Genomic DNA, 20,077 nt, shown 5'->3' on the forward strand with positions numbered 1-20,077 from the left:
AGTATCCTGTGCTATTGCCTCTGTGTGTGGTTTTCCAGCCTCACAACAGCACAGAGGAAAACACTTCAGTGGATTGTAAAGACTGCCCAGCAAATCATCGGATGCTCTTTACCCTCTCTGGATGAACTGTACAGCTCTCGATGCCTCAGGAAAGCAGAAAAATCTTGAAAGACTCCTCACACTCCGTTAATAACATGATCCAATGCTTCCATCAGGCAAAAGATACAGGAGCATCAAAACAAAGACTAATAGACTGAATAACAGTTTCTACCCTGTTGCTATTAGGGCACTGAATGCCACCTAATCACCTCCAATGCAGCAGTGCAATAGTGTTCATGTGCAATTAAGGTCTTATGTTGAATGTTTGTGTTCTACCTTATTTCTTCTTATCCTTTCTGATCCTTTTGTAATTATACATGTATTTATTTATATTTTGACACCGCAGGGACTGCACCTAATTTCGTTGTATTTGTTACATTGACAATAAAGATATTCTGATTCTGATTCTGGATGTAGAGGAGCATCAAGAAAGACTGCATTCTCCCTTAATTAACTGTACCCTGGATAATGCTGACTCCCGAGGAGCTTTGCACTATACTGTTCATTAAGTTGTCTCTAAGTGATGGAATCTAACCTTAAGGCTTAAAGGATGTTTGGTAAACCACATATTTTAAGGTTCAGTCCCTCATAATGTCTCCCAGCTTCCTTCCAGTCAAGTCACTTCAACATGTTAAGTTCCCAAAAGACAATATCCAAGGAAACAATTGTATCAAGATATTGTATTGCTAAAGCTTTTTCGGTGGGTGCCCGATAGAGATAGGAGATACAGTATATGTAATAAAGTTACGTGAAATTGTGGAGGAGATTGTGACTGTTTATGTGCTCAACTGTGCAGTGTTATCTGATGATACAGAACTATCTGTAAAACACATAATAAAAATTAGTGAAAGTTATCTTTATCAGAGTAATAAGCATAATCTAATAAAAAATAATTCATACTTGCAAGAGTTATTGCCTCTTTAATACACTGTATCAAAGGAGGAGTCTGTGTAGCTCGGTTTCTTGAAGGATCCAAAAGAGCATCCCACTTCAGCTGTAGCACATCATCTTGGAATACAATGTTCCCACTCTGTGGATAACAGTGAGTGGCAATTATAAAACCCACTCATGCATTGTACTTTAGCAGCATTCTCTGTGTATATGATACACATTTCCTTTTTTAAAAACCCATTTAAAACTTACCTGTGGAAGGGGCTCTTACCTTTCACTTACTGTCTAGGTATCAATGAAGATTAGCAGCTCAAGGTGTTACAAATGTGTTTTCAAAAAAATCATGTTCTTTTAAATCTACACAGCAAGCAGCTTAGTGCCACAGTTTTAAATTCAGTGAACATTCATCTGAACGGACCTGCTTAATTTATAATTTAAAAAAATTGCTAATGGCTGTTTTTTTACCCATCATTTTAGGAATGTAAGACTTTTCTTCAATCATGGAAATATATAGAAACTAGGAAAAAAAACACAAAAAACACAAAGTCTTATCTTGCGGGACATGAAAGTATTTCTCTGAAAAAGTCACGTCTCATCTCAGGCTAAAAAGTGTCATCTACTCTTTGTCTTTTATTTCCGGCCCCGACCATGGTTAAATCTCTTGGCACAAAGTCTCATCTTGCATGATGTCAAAGTGTCTCTCTGAGATGATCACGTCTCAACCTGAGATTTTTTTATAATATGCAAGTCGGCAAACGTCCGCCACGCTCTCTCAGTCACGAGAAGCACATCATAGAATGTTGTATAGTTTTACTGTCAAATAATGCAAACAGTACATATATATATATACATATATATATATATATATATATACAGTAAATTTAAAATAGCATACCTGAAGTTGAGATCTAAGATGACTCAGGTTACTTTTGAGTTCTTTGTATTGGCTTTGGGACTCCTGTTGTTCCTAGAAAAATCATAATGCTACACTTAAATATAGTAAGAAATATAAATAAAAGTTTCTTGAAAATTAAAATTGAATTTGTATTTCTATTGCTATGGTGCTCTTTGGTAAAATGAGTTCAAAATGTGAAAGAGTGTCTCATTGGCTTAAAGTGAATTAAGTGCTATGTTCCTTAAAAAGGAAGGTTCACCCTCTTTGGGCTCATTACATTACAACAGCTGCCAGAGCCTGTGTTGACAGTCCACACTTCACTGCCAAATAAGATGTCCACATTGGAAGTCACCCATCAATATTTCATTACTTGCCACATGTGAAAATGAAAACTGACTTAATTTAGAGCTACTGATGTTAAATCATAAGAAAATTGGTTCACATGGTCTACTGAAGGCATGAAAAGAAGCTGTGCATGCTTAATGTGAGAGTAGGTTAGGTTTACTAAGTGGTAGTTTGCATGTATCCCTTTTTTTTTTTTTTTTTTTTAACTGCCAACAAAGAATATAAATATGGTTTGTACTATTGACATTGGCCCTGAAAAATGCTGTAATGAATCCATCAATTAAAACCTGAACTTCATCCTTTAAACAATACTATGTCTCATTCTTTATTTATGCTTCTTTTCCATACTTTCACAGATTTTTTTTTCCCCGTTTTACTTTATTGTGTTTATTCTTGCTAAGCATTCTACTCCTACTTTTTCCCATATGTACTGGTATATATTGTTACACTTTTAACAATGACAACAGTATTGTTTAGCACCTTGGTATATCATCACATTGGTCTGTGCAGTAACAAGTACACATTGAAAAGGAAATCTGTTGTTTGCTCACCACAAACTCTGTGATTGTGTCATAGAGTCGTTGTAACTGATAAGTCTTTATGGTATCCTGAAATAAAAAAACCAGAATCAGAATGCATCTTGCGTGCATTGACATGTTAAAAACAGAATATCAATAGAACAGCACTGCACAATTCAACTGCAACATGCATACGAGTTTCATGAAATCTGTGCTGTAATTTCATGAGCTTAATCACACATAGTCAAATAAACAACAGAAACTGAAGGAAAGCAACGATTAGTTGCTCCACTTACCACACATGTAGAACAATAAACCATACCAGCCGTCACTTTTAGATTGGTTTTATTTTGTTTTACCTTACTACAATTTATGTGTGCAGTACTCTTGCATGTTTTTTGTTTAATACTGAAAATGGAATATACTAGTTATGCTCAAAGAACTACAGAAAAAACAAAAAAAGATAAAACCCATATCCCTGAGTATGGGATAATATTTTATTGAGATGAAATAAATTTAGAAAATGGATGAACAAATTGAAAACTTTAAACTAGTCGACATTTTAGTTAGAATTCAGCAAATATAAAGTTTATATAGGGTGATTGCCATTTTGATAATTTTGTAAACAAAGATTTACTATTATGTAAATGAAAAGTGCAACAGGAAATTAAAACAAAAACAATATGTAATGTTTATACTATACCAATGACCTTTAAAACATATATTTTTACTTTCTAAAATTACTCCAGTATACATAAATAAAAATCTCAAAACTCAAAATACATGAGGTAAAAACAGTACTGAAAAAAGCCTAGAGAACTGGTGCTTGGATGAGGAGCTTCATTTCATGGGCAAACTCTGAAAATGACTGTTAATACAATTATTGCTTTAGAAAGCAAACTTCATTTCTTGGCTGATCACCCCTAGTGTAAGCCATCAGTAATATAGATATAGATAAACTGTGTCTGTGTAGCAGTGACAAGCGTATAGAGTCATTATTATTATTAACAGTAATATTGCCCTATGTGTATGAGATAACATCCTAACTAATCAGTTTACTGCTGATAAAGGAGGAAAGCCCACCTAGTAAAATCCATGTTACATGTCCGTGGAGGCTTAGATAGTAGTGCAGTTTACCCATCAGTATCCGACAGAAGGAGCAGTAGAATGCAAGCTGACTGACATTTAGACCCTTGGGAAGCAAAGTGATTTGCAGAGACTCTCTTTACTGGGAATGCAGGTTAGGTCATCTCTTTACTGGGAATGTAGGTTAGGTCATCTCTTCATTAAGGCCCAACAGCAGCAGTGATTTAGTTTTGTCCTGCTGACAATATCAGCAGAAATGGGCTCACCTGCTCAAAGGAGTTTACTGAGCTGGTAGTAGGTAGAATTGCATGGTGGCCATAAACATTTATGAGCAAACCTTGCTCCTACTACATCTAAGAGACACCAAAGAATAAAATAGTTGTACAAAGAGAGCATGCCCCCCGAAAGATATTCATATGTGTTTTGGAATATTTTCTGTGCCTTCACTGAAATGCTAAAACCTCTGGTAGGATGGGCTCACCAGCTGACCAAAGCTATTAAGTACCACACCAAAGCACCTCAACACCTTTGTTTTCTATTCCTCTCTCCAGACCCCTGGTAGTCTCCTCCAACAACCGAGTCAATGGGACTCTGTCACAAAGACACTTTAAAATACTGTACTTTAAAATCAAATGCACAATGCCGCCTACCATCTCTGTTTTACAGATGGCTTTCGGCACATATCAGTTATCTCTAAAATGGAGTTTTCATGACAGTAGTTAATCAAAATCTTTAATATGAATGCTCTAAACAAGGCTGTTTGGCAGTTCCTGAAGCCTTACTGAAGTTGTTTAAAATTATTAATTTTATATTATTAAACATTTCTTTAATCAAAGGTAGTCCTTAGATTTATTTTTAAAACATATTTTTTTAAGGAAGTGATGTAAACCTGACAAATCCAATTCAATGTCTCTCCAAGAAACGCTGGATGCAAGGTAGGAAAAATCCCTCGACATGGTACCAGTCCAACACAGGTCACTTAGAGACAAAATCGCCCACTCACTGATACTGGAGCCAGTTTAGATTCACAGATTACCCTAACCTGTACATCCTTTAGGACCCTGGAGGACAACCCATGCAGACATGGGGAGAATCTGAAAACTCCATACAGACAACATTTGGTTGTGGTATTTGATGCCAGAACAATGGACTTGTGAGAGAAAAGTGGTAATATTTGTGTCACTCTGTCACCCGGGAGACAATGCATGCAATAAAATAAACCAAATATTTAATAAGAATGATCCTTTATGCAAAAGTAATCAAACCACCAGGGGCCTCATGTATAAACGGTGCGTACGCACAGAAATGTTGCGTACGAATGTTTCCATGCTCAAATCGCGATGTATAAAATCTAAACTTGGCATAAAGCCATGCACATTTCCACGGTAACTCATACCTTGGCGTACGCAATTTCTCTGCTCGGTTTTGCAGACTGGCGGCACCCAGCGTCAAAGCAGTGCTACTGTTCCTGTGTGAACACCCTTTCTTTCTTAGCTCCACATTCCTGACGCGGCTTTATAAATACACTGAAATTAACTGCATATTGTTTATTAGTGTAATGCATCTGATTGTAATTAACCTGCAGCAATATAATGGTCCAGGGAATAGCCATAGTATTCCAAATACCATAACTGCTTTAGCGTTGTTACGCTCACTGCATCTTGTTCTTCTTTTTGCTGCTCCCGTTAAGGGTTGCCACTGCGGATCATCTTTTTCCATATTACTTTCACTGCACCACTCGGAGTATTTATATCACTGTATCTGAGTGTGAATCACAGCAGCAGCTGATCGGAAAGAGAATTATCGGTATACAGTTTCAAGTACACACTACCTCAACCATGGCAAAAAGCGTCAAAGCCTTTCCTGTACGGACCTCACATTTCAGAAACAGTTTCATCCCAAGAACTATAAACGCACACAATCAGTCCATCAAGTGCTCCTTGTAGAACTGTTTGTACTTATAAGTACAATTACCTCACTGTAAACTTACACTACAGTTATAATATTGCACAACCTGCGCTACTTTATAAAGCGCGTATGATGACAATATCATTTTTAAGATGAAATGCAGCAAAATATGTTGCTTATAGTATACAGATAAAACTTTAACTTCATTTAAATAATCTGCATTGTTAATAATTAAACATGTGAGGACACGGTGCCGCAGCGCTAGCTAGTTCATGGATTGCTCCTGCCTTGCGCTGTATTATTGCTGGTGCTGACGCGACACTGGAAGGATAGACGGATAGAATAATTAAACATGTACTACGAAGATATTTCAATGTTCCTTAAAAGTTTTGAAGAATCGGCGTTCTAAGCTTACAGATGGCTTAACGTCTATTACATAGCTGATTGTGTGGCGATTGGGTATTTGGAGAAAGAAAAGTACATTTGAAAGAGACAGTACTTCTGTAATAAATTATTTCATCGAAGGTCGCACATGGCACAGCAAGCCTCTTGCGTGAGATATGAACAATCACTGCGCCACCGTGTTCCCATGTTTAATAACATGCTTTCATTGCTATCATCATGAAAAAGATATCACGTATACATCTCAGTATTTTAATTATTCAGAGAGCTGTAATATCTCGAATGTAATGGATTCTGTGTCCTGTCGGAGAAAGAGAAAGAACGGAAGCATGTAGTGATTCACACACATAGAGCACATAGAAGATCAAATACAGAACAAAGCATTTAACGTGCTATTTGAGAAACTAGTAAAATAAACGATTTTAAGATGAAGTTTATGATGTTCTACTTTAATGGCAAAATAAACTACGTGATTAAAGTGGAAATTTCGAGATTAAAGTTGACATTTCGTGCTTTTTTCCCACTGTGTGCCTATTTGTTTTGTCTGTATCCTAATAAGCTTTCATATGACACTCAGACGGTGGGCTACGACTTGCCTTTTCATGGCGACTTTGATATGTGATTTCTTTTTTATTTCGGGCACTGTGCGACTTTGTGAACTTGGATCTTTCGAGTTTCTCCGACACTCTGTCACTCGATCAACTTTCTTTTGTTGATTATACCATTGTTTAAACCAACAAATAGTACGTTTTTCCTTTGCCTCCACTTCGTATTCGCTGAAATTCTTATATTTTCCCCTGTGCTTTTCCCATTGTCTTTTCACAGAAGGCTATTTATATTGATTTGCATATTCAAAGAGGTGTAATTCTGGGAGGAGTTGGGGCGGGACAGAAGGCACGTGCACGTGTGTTACTTTTCATGCTGATCGGGATTTATGCAGTGGAAGAATGTGAAATTTTGCGTGCGCACAGATTCCTGCATCTGGATTTTTCTGTGCGTACGCACAATCCCGCTTTTGTGCTTACACCATGTTATAGTGTGAGTTCTACGCACGGCATTATACATGAGGCCCCAGGTCATTTAGCTAAGTTAGTGACATACAGCACACGTATAAACAGTGCAAAGATAAATGAATGGCGGGTTAACCTATTAATCAGTCACCAAGACAAAGTATAAGACGTCCTCTATAATCTAAAGGTAAGATATTCTGTCGGTTTGGTCTTAGTCATGAAAGTTAGATTACTACACCGTGCCACGGTGTAAAGCAATCTCATGAAGATAATTTTAAGTGACTATGGGTCTGGAGAGGCCTGAAAAGCCATACAAAATGTACTGGATGTCGTCAGTCGTAAGTGAAAAAGTCCACAAAAAAGAAAAAACGAAGACAATAGTGACTCTACTTAAATGTGGCCAAATTTCAAAAATGATCCCAGCCAGTAAAAAAAAAAAAAAAAACTCAAAAGAATACCAAAATATGCTGAGTTATTTGTCAGACCCACATTCTTGGAGACCTCAAAATGGGTACACCAGCAAAACAAGAACATGACAGGAAATAACCTAGGAACGGATTAAAGAGAAGAGATGCCAAGTTTTGGAATAGCGGAACTCGTATCTCAACCTAATAAGAAAGGCACAAAGCACTCCTGTTAGTAAGTGACAGCCAAACAGTGAGGCCCGATGAAATAGTCTGAAACTAAAAAGGAACTGAAAGTTGCTCAAAGCACATGCGAGTGACTACAGGAAGCATTTGTGTGGCATCAGAGCTAATGAGTTACTGTTTCTTGTAAATTGTAAATTCCCAGTCTTCTGCAAACAGGTTTTATTATTATTTAAATATTGAAAGCAAACATGTATACTTGACACACATTCTCAAACCAATTCAATTCAGAGTTAAGGGGGGGATAAACATCTTATCCCAGCACTATTAGACACAAGGTGTGAAGCAGCCCTGCATGTAGGCTAGCCTACCACGGGGCCAAATATGGTATACATTATATAGTGTACACATCATTCCAGCCATCTTCATCAGTCGAAAAGGACTTTTGGATTCTTCCTCCAAGACTTCTGAAAAGAAGAGTTCACATGTGCTCACGCAGTTTATGTATTTCTGTAATATATTCCAAGATTATAGTAATTAGAAAGTTAATTATGGAAGCACTAGCAATTCAAGGCATGAAGCAAGCTTCTTTAGCGTAACCTCTTTATAAACTTGGTAAGATTAGCAGGAAGTCAGCTCAGGGCATAACAAGTTCTGTGTATAGGTTGGCATCTTTTAAAGATACTCACACAGCACACTCAAGGTATCAATTATGCAAAGGTTCTGAGATGACAGACTCAGTGGTCTTGAGGACACAAGCACAGAGATGCCAGATGTTCCCTGTAGTGTTAGGAGAACTGCACTGTGGAATGGGGGAGGAAGAAGAAGCTGGTATTCTAATGGTTTCTTAAAAAAAAGACTTTTTTTTCTTAGGTTCTGAAAAGCAAACTAAATCTAAATTCACATGCAAGACCCATATTCAGGCGGCACGGTGGCGCAGTGGTAGCGCTGCTGCCTCGCAGTTAGGAGACCCGGGTTCGCTTCCCGGGTCCACTCTGCGTGGAGTTTGCATGTTCTCCCCGTGTCTGCGTGGGTTTCCTCCGGGCGCTCCGGTTTCCTCCCACAGTCCAAAGACATGCAGGTTAGGCGGATTGGCGATTCTAAATTGGCCCTAGTGTGTGCTTGGTGTGTTTGTGTGTGTCCTGCGGTGGGTTGGCACCCTGCCCGGGATTGGTTCCCTGCCTCGTGCCCTGTGTTGGCTGGGATTGGCTCCAGCAGACCCCCGTGACCCTGTGTTTGGATTCAGCGGGTTGGAAAATGGATGGATGGATGGATGGACCCATATTCATGCTAGCATATCACTCTAACAGGTCACACACTCAGCACACAGCCTGTCTAGACGCAATGCTTTGAAAAGACAAATCATTACTTTTTATCTTCAGAGGCCTCAGTGGGGTTCTACAAGACTTTTATCATCTTGGAAAAAACACTGGGAAGACTTCTCTTTCAAACAAGCCAGTGGCCAAGCCTTTCTCCAAAAATTAAAAACTGAGTTGTTTTTGACACCTAGCTTGCTGCTTAGGGGCTATAGTTCAGTATAGTTTTTAGTTAATAACCATCAGTAATATAAATCAAGTGAAATAATGCTTAACATCCAATAATCTATTTTCCAAACCCGCTCATCCAGGGCAGGGTTGTGGGGCATCTTAAGCTTATCCCAGCAATCATCTGCATTTTTATCACTCTTTAATTTAATATTGTTTTTTATCAGTATGCTGCTGCTGGAATATGTGAATAGATAGATAGATAGATAGATAGATAGATAGATAGATAGATAGATAGATAGATAGATAGATAGATAGATAGATAGATAGATAGATAGATAGATAGATAGATAGATAGATAGATAGATAGATAAAGTATCTATCTATCTATCTATCTATCTATCTATCTATCTATCTATCTATCTATCTATCTATCTAGTGCAAGGCAGCAGTCTATCTCACACACTAGCATTGGCAATTCACCTAATCTACATGTCCTTTGGACAATGAGAGGAAACCCACACGGGGAGAACATGCAAATTCTGTGGAGGAAACATCCAGGATGCAAACTCTGGTCTCCTTCTTGTTAGGCAGGTAATGCCAAACATTATAACAAAAAGAAACCAATGTCAAAATTTAAACTGTAATACTTTACAAATATAGATTATACAGTGTATGTATATATATTTTGTCACACACATGCGCTTGGGAGTCAACCAAAGGGACCAGGAAACACTAATTCCATGCCAGGCCAGGGGGTGGTGGGGTACACTAAGCCTCTTTCTTTTTTCTCCACAAGCCAACCACAAGAAATCCCTCCTGTCCCGGCCCTGAGGACGTCACGTCCTGTGAACCACCTAACAAACCCCTCATCCTCTATACTTAAACAGTTCTGTTTTGGACTCTAACCTGTACTCATTGTGTGCAAATTTAAGCCTTTTGCAGCCAGGAAAACTATATGGGTGGCTGCCCCAGATCTTTGTTGTGTGTCCGGCTATTTTTTTCACTAAATATATATATATATTATATATATATATATATATATATATATATATATACACACACACACATACATATACACACACACACACCCAAACATACATTACTAAAGACTTGGTCCATGAAATGTAACGTTTAACATTAATAAAAATGGAGCTTGCTGATTGGGTGGCCTAAGGTTTCAGAAGGAGTGGTCATAGGTCATGCATGTCAGCGTATGTTCAATTTTTTCCGCTAGGAATTTTGGGAGATTACATTTTCCTATAAAGTAGCAAGTTTGATTACTTCACTCATCTGTGGATTAATCCATTCCTTACTGAATTACTGCTCCCACTTAATCCATTTTAATGTCAAAAGAGGGTAGAGGAAATCATGAATGGAGTGCAGCTCTACTGCAGGTTACACACACTCATGTCCCCAACATTTACCCATAAAGGGCCTATTTAGAATGTCCAACTATCCGAACATGCACACTTTTGTGAATCACCAATCCATTTTCTAAGTCACCATTACTGGGTGCCAGGCTCAAAATAGTGCTGAAAAGAGCATTAGTCCAGCACATGACATCCTCACACTCTTACTTACCTGGCTAATTTACAGTCTACAATTAACCAAACGTTCAGGACTTTGGGTAGGAGTTGTCATTTTTTGTTGATGTAACTTTTAGGTTATTTTCAGGGAAGCATTCTTGTACAATGGTTACCACCACTGTTTCATGAATCCAGTTTCCTGAGTGTGAACCCCACACTTGTCACTGTCAGACTAGACTGTAATTTGCTCATTTTCCCAGTGGTATTGTGGGCATGCAGTTCAAGTTAACAGCTTACTCTAAACTGTCTCTGTGTATGTGTGTGCGTGCAAGTGGACCCTTGTGATGAACTGGCATCCTGTCCTGAGTTGATTCCTGCCCTGTGTCCTATTTACCTCCCAGAGGTAAACGCGGCTACTAAGGAGGTACTGAGGGATTTGGAAATTGTAGAGGGAGAAGTACTGCTCAGATAAAATACGGTGAAATCAAACAAATCACCATGACCAAATAATATTTACCCTTGAGTTCTTAAGGAGGCTAGTGAGTACATATAGAAACCCTTGACACATATTTTTAGGAAGTCACTGTGCACTGGAGAGATTCCAAAGGACTGGAAAATGGCAAATATCATCCCATTATATAAAAAGGGTGACAGGGAAGATTTAAGCAACTATACACTAGGCCAGTAAGCTTAACATACATCACAGGAAAATTAATGGAAGAAGTCATTAAGGGTTATTCTTAACACATGTCAAGGACAGTCAGCATGGGTTCAGAAGAGGGAGGTTATGTTTTACTAACATGCTGGAATTCCATGAAGAGGCAACAAAAGGATACAATCTAAGTGGAGCATATGATATTATTTATCTTGCCTTTCAGAAAGCATCTGATAAGGTGCAACAAGAGAGGTTGGGCATCAAACTTAAAGAAGTGGAAGTTCAGAGTGATGTTTTTAGATGGGTGCAGAATTGGCTCAGACACAGGAAGCAAAGGGTTATGGTGCGAGGAACCTCATCAGAATTGGCTGATGTTAAGAGTGGTGTTAACAGGGGTCAGTGATAGGGCGGCTGCTATTTTTAATATATATATTGTGGCAAGCGGCTGGGGGTGGCACCCAGCCGGGATGCCTGGAAGGACTGGAGGAGGGATTACGCCTCCTCCAGACCACAAGGGAGCGACTGCCCTGGTGGTTTTGGGGACCACGGGAACTGAGCTTGGAAGCTCAACCCTATAGGGGCCCGTGGTCACCGCCAGGGGGCGCCCCAATGCCTGGAGAGCCCTGGTCCTCAGCACTTCCGCCACACCCAGAAGTGCTGGGGGGAAGACGACCAGGGACACCCGGAGTGCTTCCGGGTGTACGGCCGGTACTTCTGCCACACTGGGGAGTGCCGGCAGAGGTTAATCGGGAGGCACCTGGAGCACATCCGGGTGATTATAAAAGGGGGCACCTCCCTCCGTTTAGTGACTGGAGTCAGGAGAGGAGAAGGACAGAGCTTGGTGGAGAGGAGTGGAGGCGGTGAAGAAGGCATTGTGTGAGAGTCCTGAACTTTGGGGGAGTTTTGGGGTTGTGTGCACCTTTGTAAATAGTAATATATTGTAAATAAACGTGTGTGGGTTTAAACCAATGATGTCTGCCTGTCTGTGTCTGGGCCAAGCTCCACAATATATATATAAATAAATGATTTAGATAGGAATACAAGTAACAAGCTGGTTAAGTTTGCAGATACCAAGATAGGTGGATTAACAGATAATTTGGAATCTGTTATATCATTACAGAAGGATAGCATACAGGCTTGGGCAGATTTGTGGCAGATAAAATTTAAAGTCAGTAAATGTAAAGTATTACACATAGGATGTAAAAATATTAGGTTTAAATACACAACGGGCAGTCAGAAAATCAAGAGTACACCTTATGAGAAGGATTTAGGAGGCATAGTGGACTCTACACTATCAACTGCCAGACAGTGTTCAGAAGCCATTAAGAAGGCTAACAGAATGTTAGGTTATATAGTGCCCTGATGTGTAGAGTGACAAGTCCAAGGAGGTTATGCTCAAACTTTATAATGCACTGGTGAGGCCTCATCTTGAGTACTGTGTGCAGTTTTGGTTTCCAGGCTACAAAAAGGACATAGCAGCACTAGAAAAGGTCCAGAGAAGAGTGACTAGGCTCATTCCAGTAGTGCAGGAGTTGAAATATGAGGAAAGATTTAAAGAGCTGAGCCTATACAGTTTAAGCAAAAGAAGATTAAGAGTTGACATGATTGAAGTGTTTACAATTATGAAGGGAATTAGTACAGTGGATCAAGACTTATTTTAAAATGAGTTCATCAAGAACACGTGAACACAGTTGGAAACTTGTTAAGGGTAAATTTCACAGAAACATTAGGAAGTTTTTCTTTACACAAAGAACGATAGACACTTGGAATAAGCTACCAAGTAGTGTGGTAGACAGTAAGTCGTTAGGGTCTTTCAAAACTCGTCTTGATGTTTTTTTGGAAAAAATAAGTGGATAGGACTGGCAAGCTTTTTTGGGCTGAATGGCCTGTTCTCGTCTAGAGTGTTCTAATGTTCTATTTTGCTAAGATAGGTTATGATACCCTGTGCTTAAATGGATAAAGTAAGTTTGACAATGTAGCAAAAAAAAAAAATCTTTTCCTGATTAAATTTCTGCAATCCATCCCTACAGAATCTTTTACTGAAGCATTAGGCACAGAATTGTAGAATGGCCACAGCTGAAGAAATGCAAATGTGAAAAGGGCTGGGATGGTTTAGCGCTACTGAAAAATGTCACACCTGTAGTTACCTGCATTGCTTCAAACAATTTTCTAAGAAACTTGTCCCTCAGAGTCTCTAGCTCCAGAACTCTATTGGCATACCAGTAGCAAGTTTTGTCAAAGCTGAGCTGCAGCTTCTTAAGGTCACTAACAACTCGGTCATACTCCTGCAAAATTCTGTACTTCTCAGTTTGCACCTCTCGCTTTTTTTCCTCAGCAGCCTTTTTTTGCTGCTCTAACACATGAATGTTCTCTGTGAGAGGCAGCAAGTCTTTGGTAGGTTGATCATTTATTTTCTTAGCATTTGAGCAGCTGGTGGGGATCTCCGTGTCCTTGACTTCTTCACCCACATTATTTCCCAATTGTTCATCAGATAGACTTTTATTTGAAAGCCTTACATTTGCTATCACCTGAAAAAAAGTGCATAAAACAGCTAAAGGCAGAATAACATAAAAAATGTCCTTCACACAAAGGTGAGATGGCAGTATGTTGAAAACACCCGAAAGGCAAACTAAAACAAAGCATTTAAGTTACTTAGTGCTCTAGCACAGACATATAGCAAGTGGTCTAATTGAAGCATAACACACAGAATAACATTTTCCTTGAAATGTTTTAATTCTGTTATGAAAAGCCTGCAATAAAAAGCACCCATTTAATTCTAATTGTAAAACATTAACAAACAAAAGCAGCTTGTCAGTCTGCTAATATTTTGATGCTGTTAGTTACCTCATAACTTAAAAAGCACTTCACCGATACACTTCAGTTGGCACATGCTAACCACATATACAGTACTGGGCAAAAGTTTTAGGCAGGTGTGAAAAAATGTTGTAAACAAAGAATGCTTTCAAAAATGGAAGTGTTAATCATTAATTTTCATCAATCAACAAAATGCAGTGAATGAACAAAAGAGAAATCTAAATCAAAATCAATATTTGGTGTGACCACCCTTTGCCTTCAACAGCATCAATTCTTCTAGGTACACTTGCACACAGTTTTTGAAGGAACTCGGCTGGTAGGTTGTTCCAAACATCTTGGAGAACTAACCACAGATCTTCTGTGGATGTAGGCTTCCTCACATCCTTCTGTCTCTTCATGTAATCCCAGACACACTCGATGATGTTGAGATCAGGGCTCTGTGGGGGCCATACCATCACTTCCAGGACTTCTTGTTCTTCTTTAAGCTGAAGATAGTTCTTAATAACTTTGGCTGTATGTTTGGGGTCGTTGTCCTGCTGCAGAATAAATTTAGGGCCAATCATACGCCTCTCTGATGGTATTGCATGATAGATAAGTATCTGCCTGTATTTCTCAGCATTAAGAACACCATTGATCCTGACCAAATCTCCAACTCCATTTGCAGAAATGCAGCCCCAAACGTTCAAGGAACCTCCACCATGCTTCACTGTTGCCTGCAGACACTCATTATTGTACCACTCTCCAGCCCTTCGACAAACAAACCGCCTTCTGCTACAGCCAAATATTTCACATTTTGACCCATGAGTCCAGAGCACCTGCTGCCATTTTTCTGCACCCCAGTTCCTATGTTTTCGTGCATACTTGAGTCGCTTGGCCTTGTTTCCATGTCGGAGGTATGGCTTTTTGGCTGCAACTCTTCCATGAAGACCACTTCTGGCCAGACTTCTCCGGACAGTAGATGGGTGTACCTGGGTCCCACTGGTTTCTGCCAGTTCTGAGCTGATGGCACTGCTGGACATCTTCCGATTTCGAAGGGTAATAAGCTTGATGTGTCTTTCATCTGCTACACTAAGTTTCCTTGGCCGACCACTGCGTCTACAATCCTCAACGTTGCCCGTTTCTTTGTGCTTCTTCAAAAGATCTTGAACAGCACATCGTGAAACCCCAGTCTGCTTTGAAATGTCTGGGAGAGACCTTGCTGATGCAGTATAACTTCCTTGTGTCTTGTTGCTGTGCTCAATCTTGCCATGACATGAAACTGTCTTCCATAACCTCCCCTTGGTAGCAGAGTTTGGCTGTTCCTCACTCAGTTTTAAGCCTCCTACACAGCTGTTTCCGTTTCAGTTAATGACTGTGTTTCAACCTACGTGTGACATTGATGATCATTAGCACCTGTTTGGTATAATTGGTTGATCATACACCTGACTATAATCCTACAAAATCCCTGACTTTGTACAAGTGTACCTATAAGAATTGATGCTGGTTTGAAGGCAAAAGGTAGTAACACCAAATATTGATTTAATTTAGATTTTTCTTTTGTTCGCTCACTTTGCATTTTGTAAATTGATTACAATAAACAATCATTATTTATATTTCTGAAAGCATTCTTTGTTTACATCATTTTTTCACACCTGCCTAAAACTTTTGCACAGTACTGTATTTTAATGCTTTAAGTCACCAGCTGAGGTGTTAAGATAAGCCTGTCTAAGTATGGCAAGGTGGCCATGGAGTAGTGACCACAAGTTCAATGTAAAGCTTCCCAGCTGTGAGTGCAGGAGACTGTTGGGGGCCAGTATCACGTGAGCCAGGGGGCTCCTGTTCAAGGCTTTAAGATCAGATTCTAGATGGGTAATACTGAGCACTGCCGTGAGGTAAGAATCTCATGAATGTCCTACACAAAGCTCAACAATCATATTCTTTGTACACTTACGTCTTTACTAATTACTTGGACCACTTTGTTTCTTACATGTTTAGTCAGTAGACTTCCGTTTTTGCACTTACCCTTCTAGCATGTTGACTTGACCATCCTTAGAAGAGCTTAAGAGTTACATTAATTAAACATAAAACAATAAAGAAGTCTGTGCTTTGATTTATGTCACCATAACCGATTCTTACCGTTTCTACTGTGTCACAGTCTGCCAGATGGGATGTGTTATTCTTGTATTCAGTTTCATCCTAAACAAGAGGAATAAAAATATATTGAACAAGCAAATGTCACTCACATATATGAGATATATATATATATATTATTATATATATATATATATATATATATATATATATATATATATATATATAAAATCACATGCTCTGGGACACCAGTGCTAATTAAGGAGAAGTATATAAATGTAATGAATTATTATTATTATTATTAAGTACATTCAAGATGGCAGGCAGGGAGCACTTTAAACAAAGTGTCATGATAATGTTTAAAATGCTACAGTTACTGTATGTAGATGAAGTGGAAACATAAAAAAACATTTGGGTGAGCTTTTGAGACAATTTCAATATCAGTTAACCAAATGAGCTTGATGGACTGGAGGAATTCCCTCTTTTTTGTCAAATTTCATATGTTTTATTTGGTTTATTTTTGGCTTATTCAGCTCCGAATATTAAACTAGCAATAATATTACTTTTTATTTTGGGAAACCAACAATTTACCCATTTTAATTGCTCAAGATAAATTTAACATTTTTCTTTACTTAAAAAAACAGGTTTTGCATGCTGAGCTAGATGCAATATAGTGTTAACTATTTTTGTATATCAGCCATCGATATTTCTTAAAGTTTTTATTACTTGCAGACTCTGGGAGATGACTATTAATTATACTTTGGTGTACAAATGTAAATAAAAAGCAAGAGTGAACTACAAACTATTTAACATTTACAATTACAATTACAAGAGTGAACTACAATTATTTAACACCAGTAATAGCGCGCTGCACGAATACACTTGCCTTGAGCATTCCTAGTTTTCATCCTCTTTCTCTGTACATTTATCATTCGTTTCCTCAGAGGTTGATGCGCTTGCTGCTTCGTGAGCAGCTCTTCGTTTCTCCACCCTAGTGGCCCACTTCTTTTCTTTTGTCTGCATCTCTTTGCATTAAAACTGATTAAGGCAGTGTTTGTGTTGCAATTGCTTAGTACATTTTCTTTAATTTTTCACTTAAGCTGGCATTTAAGTCTTCAACCTACCTCAAGAATGATTTAAGTTATGAAGAGGTAGGGGAAGTGATGGCAAAGGGATGAGAACGGCGCCCGTACACATGCGCCGCATGGCCACCCAGCTGGCGGCTGCCGAGAGTTTATTCTACAATAAAATAAAATGCGGAATAACCTTGGAGGTCAATCATCACCCCGAAAGCGAATAGTAGATGTCACGTAGTATACAGTATGTGTTCCAAATTTCAGGTTAATATTTCAAACGGTTTGCAAGCTACAGGTGATTTAAAATCCTGGACAGACAAACGAACAGCCATGGTAGCGTATTATGTATAAAGATTTAACATTACTTAACTCTACTTAACATTACTCTTAGTGCAATATTAAAATTATACCCACCATAGAATTATCAATTGCATTGCATCTCACATCATCTTCGTTCACATCCTCATTCTTTTTTAAAATGACAGCAGTTTCCTCCTTTTTCATCAGCTCTCTTTTGAGAATTGAGTTCTGCTCTGTTAAATCTTGCATTTCTTCAATGAGGCAACTCTCAGACAGCTTTAGTTCATGAATACGCGACCGGAAATCAGAAAGCTTTTTAGTGAGAAACTCCTCATTTTCTTCTGCCCGCTCCAATCTATCTTGCAGTTCCTTGCATTTTCTGTGGTTATCTTCTTCCTTGTCCAAGAAAGAATTCAAGTCCTTTTGAAGGCTACATATATATTCTTTAATTACATCTTCACTTTCTTTAGAACAAGTTGTTTCTGCCTCCGAATCATTGGCACCTTGTTTTCTGTTGGATTTTTTGAGATCTAACTTGTGTCTTTCCAGCTCAGCTTTTACAATAGCCTCTGATGTGAGAACCTCAATAATTTCTTTTTCCAGAAGGAACACTTTACTTTGAAGACTCTGCTCTCGATCTCTCAGCAGCATCAGCTTTTGTTGTACCTTCTGTTTGTAATGCTCAAAATATGCAGACTGTGCTTTCATTTCTTCTTCTTTAGCTTTCTTCTGCTCTTGCAGTCGTCGCAACTTCTCTTTCAGTACTTTTTCTGACTTTTCTTTTTCTGCTGTCTGTTGATAAATAATTCAGAGGGTGTTACCTTTAAAGTGTAAAGAAGTAGGTTTGCTGATTGACTAAAGCAAAGCATATGATAGGCTTTTATCAAAAACCTTTTTTGGTAACTGATTGTACGTATATTTACATGGATGGTACATATGTATGCAAACATATTTACATGATAAGCACTTTCCAAAGGGCAAAATGGCACTAGGGTGGTACACAGCAGGGAACTGGAAGATCAAGGACCAAGGATGTTAAAATGCCTCTTTGTCCTTCAGAGAAGACAATATGATTCCTTCATGACTCTTTACAGGCAGCATGGCTGACATTAAACTCAAGGAAAACCAAATCATGTTCTTTCTAACAGAAAGTGAGGGGGTATTTAAAGCTGGCAGCAGAACATCAAAAACCTTCCAGGCAGGGGATTCCATAGGGCGCTGTGACTTGGTGGCCCTATAGCTTCAGAGAGGTGCCCCTGTCTTAAGATGTAATCCTGAGGTGTCCCCTGCAGCTGCTGCAAAGTATCTAGAGGCTGCCACAAAGGCACAAATAAACAACATTTAATTTAATGTATCCTCCCAAGCCTCCCTTTTTATGTCTTCTGGCCCCCCCATCATGTTGTAGATGCACAATAAGCATCTTGTAACAACTAGCAGCCAGGCAAAAGGAAGCCCAACTTGTTCCTAACAGGCATTAACTCTCTGGCCTCACATCCTATTTAGTTAGAGGGCAGGAAAACCTGTCCATTAACAAGGCGTCTGCCCCCTAATGCTCTTATGGGGATAGCACTAAACCTCCCAGGCCACAGCTCCCTTTTTTATGCAGGAATATTTTCCATGTACTCCCAAAGTGATATGGTAAAAGTTTTAACTACGTAGACTGATTTCAAATATATTTAAAACTGGGATTTTGGGAAAAAATTAGATGAAACCATGCAGAATGGCTGCTTTTCATTCTTTTGTCTTAATTTTCAGGGACAGTGGAACTTAAACCACTTTATTACTTAATGAATAAACCCATATTAGCAATTCATGTTGATTTTATACGGAATTGTTTCTTTACTACTGGCAGCTTTTGCACAAATGCATAACAACATGCGACATGTCTCTTACCACTGTCTCTATTTCTTCCCTCCATAGATGATGATTTTGTTTTTCTTCTTGCCGTTGTCTTAAAGAAAGGCTGAGCTGAGACCTTCTGCTGAGGAGGTCCACCTTACCCAGAAGTTTCCTTTCAGACATCTCCAGATCCTTAATTCTGTCAAGTGAAATTAGTATACTAATCAAGGATTGGCTCAAATGAAACAAATAAAACAAAATATTTTACTGGCTAATTTTTATTTCCCAGATGTGCTAAACATTGTGTCACCATAGTACTGTAGTTGTTTTCTGTTTCAGTTACAATGAATGAATGACATGGTGGCAAAGTGGTTGGTTAGTGCTGTGGCTACACAAATCCAGGATGATGTGTCAGAGGGAGACATTTTTTTGTACACTGGGTGGTTCCATTAGGCACCCATTGTTGGGACTGGGGGTGAAAAGTTAAAAGGCTGTCTGCAGGATGTAGGTATTTGTTGTATTGCAAAGGAGTCACCGCTTTGGTTTTTTGGCTGGTTGAGATTACAAAC

At 38.8% G+C, this 20,077-nt stretch overlaps 1 protein-coding gene across 3 annotated transcripts in view; it reads right to left on the reverse strand.

The window, feature by feature from the left end:
* The window catches only part of LOC114651839 (centrosome-associated protein CEP250-like), a 106,411-nt gene that overhangs the window by 65,805 nt on the left and 20,529 nt on the right, over nucleotides 1-20,077 (reverse strand). For all 3 annotated transcript variants that reach the window (XM_051928204.1, XM_051928203.1, XM_028801845.2), the window contains exons 3-8: nucleotides 19,563-19,707; nucleotides 17,784-18,461; nucleotides 16,339-16,398; nucleotides 2,782-2,838; nucleotides 1,886-1,957; nucleotides 1,000-1,129 (exon numbers count right to left, since the gene is read on the reverse strand). In XM_051928204.1, coding sequence (XP_051784164.1) covers nucleotides 1,000-1,129; nucleotides 1,886-1,957; nucleotides 2,782-2,838; nucleotides 16,339-16,398; nucleotides 17,784-18,461; nucleotides 19,563-19,707 — 1,142 coding nt within the window. The remainder of the gene's footprint in view (nucleotides 1-999; nucleotides 1,130-1,885; nucleotides 1,958-2,781; nucleotides 2,839-16,338; nucleotides 16,399-17,783; nucleotides 18,462-19,562; nucleotides 19,708-20,077) is intronic.

The sequence above is a fragment of the Erpetoichthys calabaricus genome, chromosome 5 (assembly GCF_900747795.2).
Source record: "Erpetoichthys calabaricus chromosome 5, fErpCal1.3, whole genome shotgun sequence".
Taxonomy (NCBI): domain Eukaryota; kingdom Metazoa; phylum Chordata; class Cladistia; order Polypteriformes; family Polypteridae; genus Erpetoichthys; species Erpetoichthys calabaricus.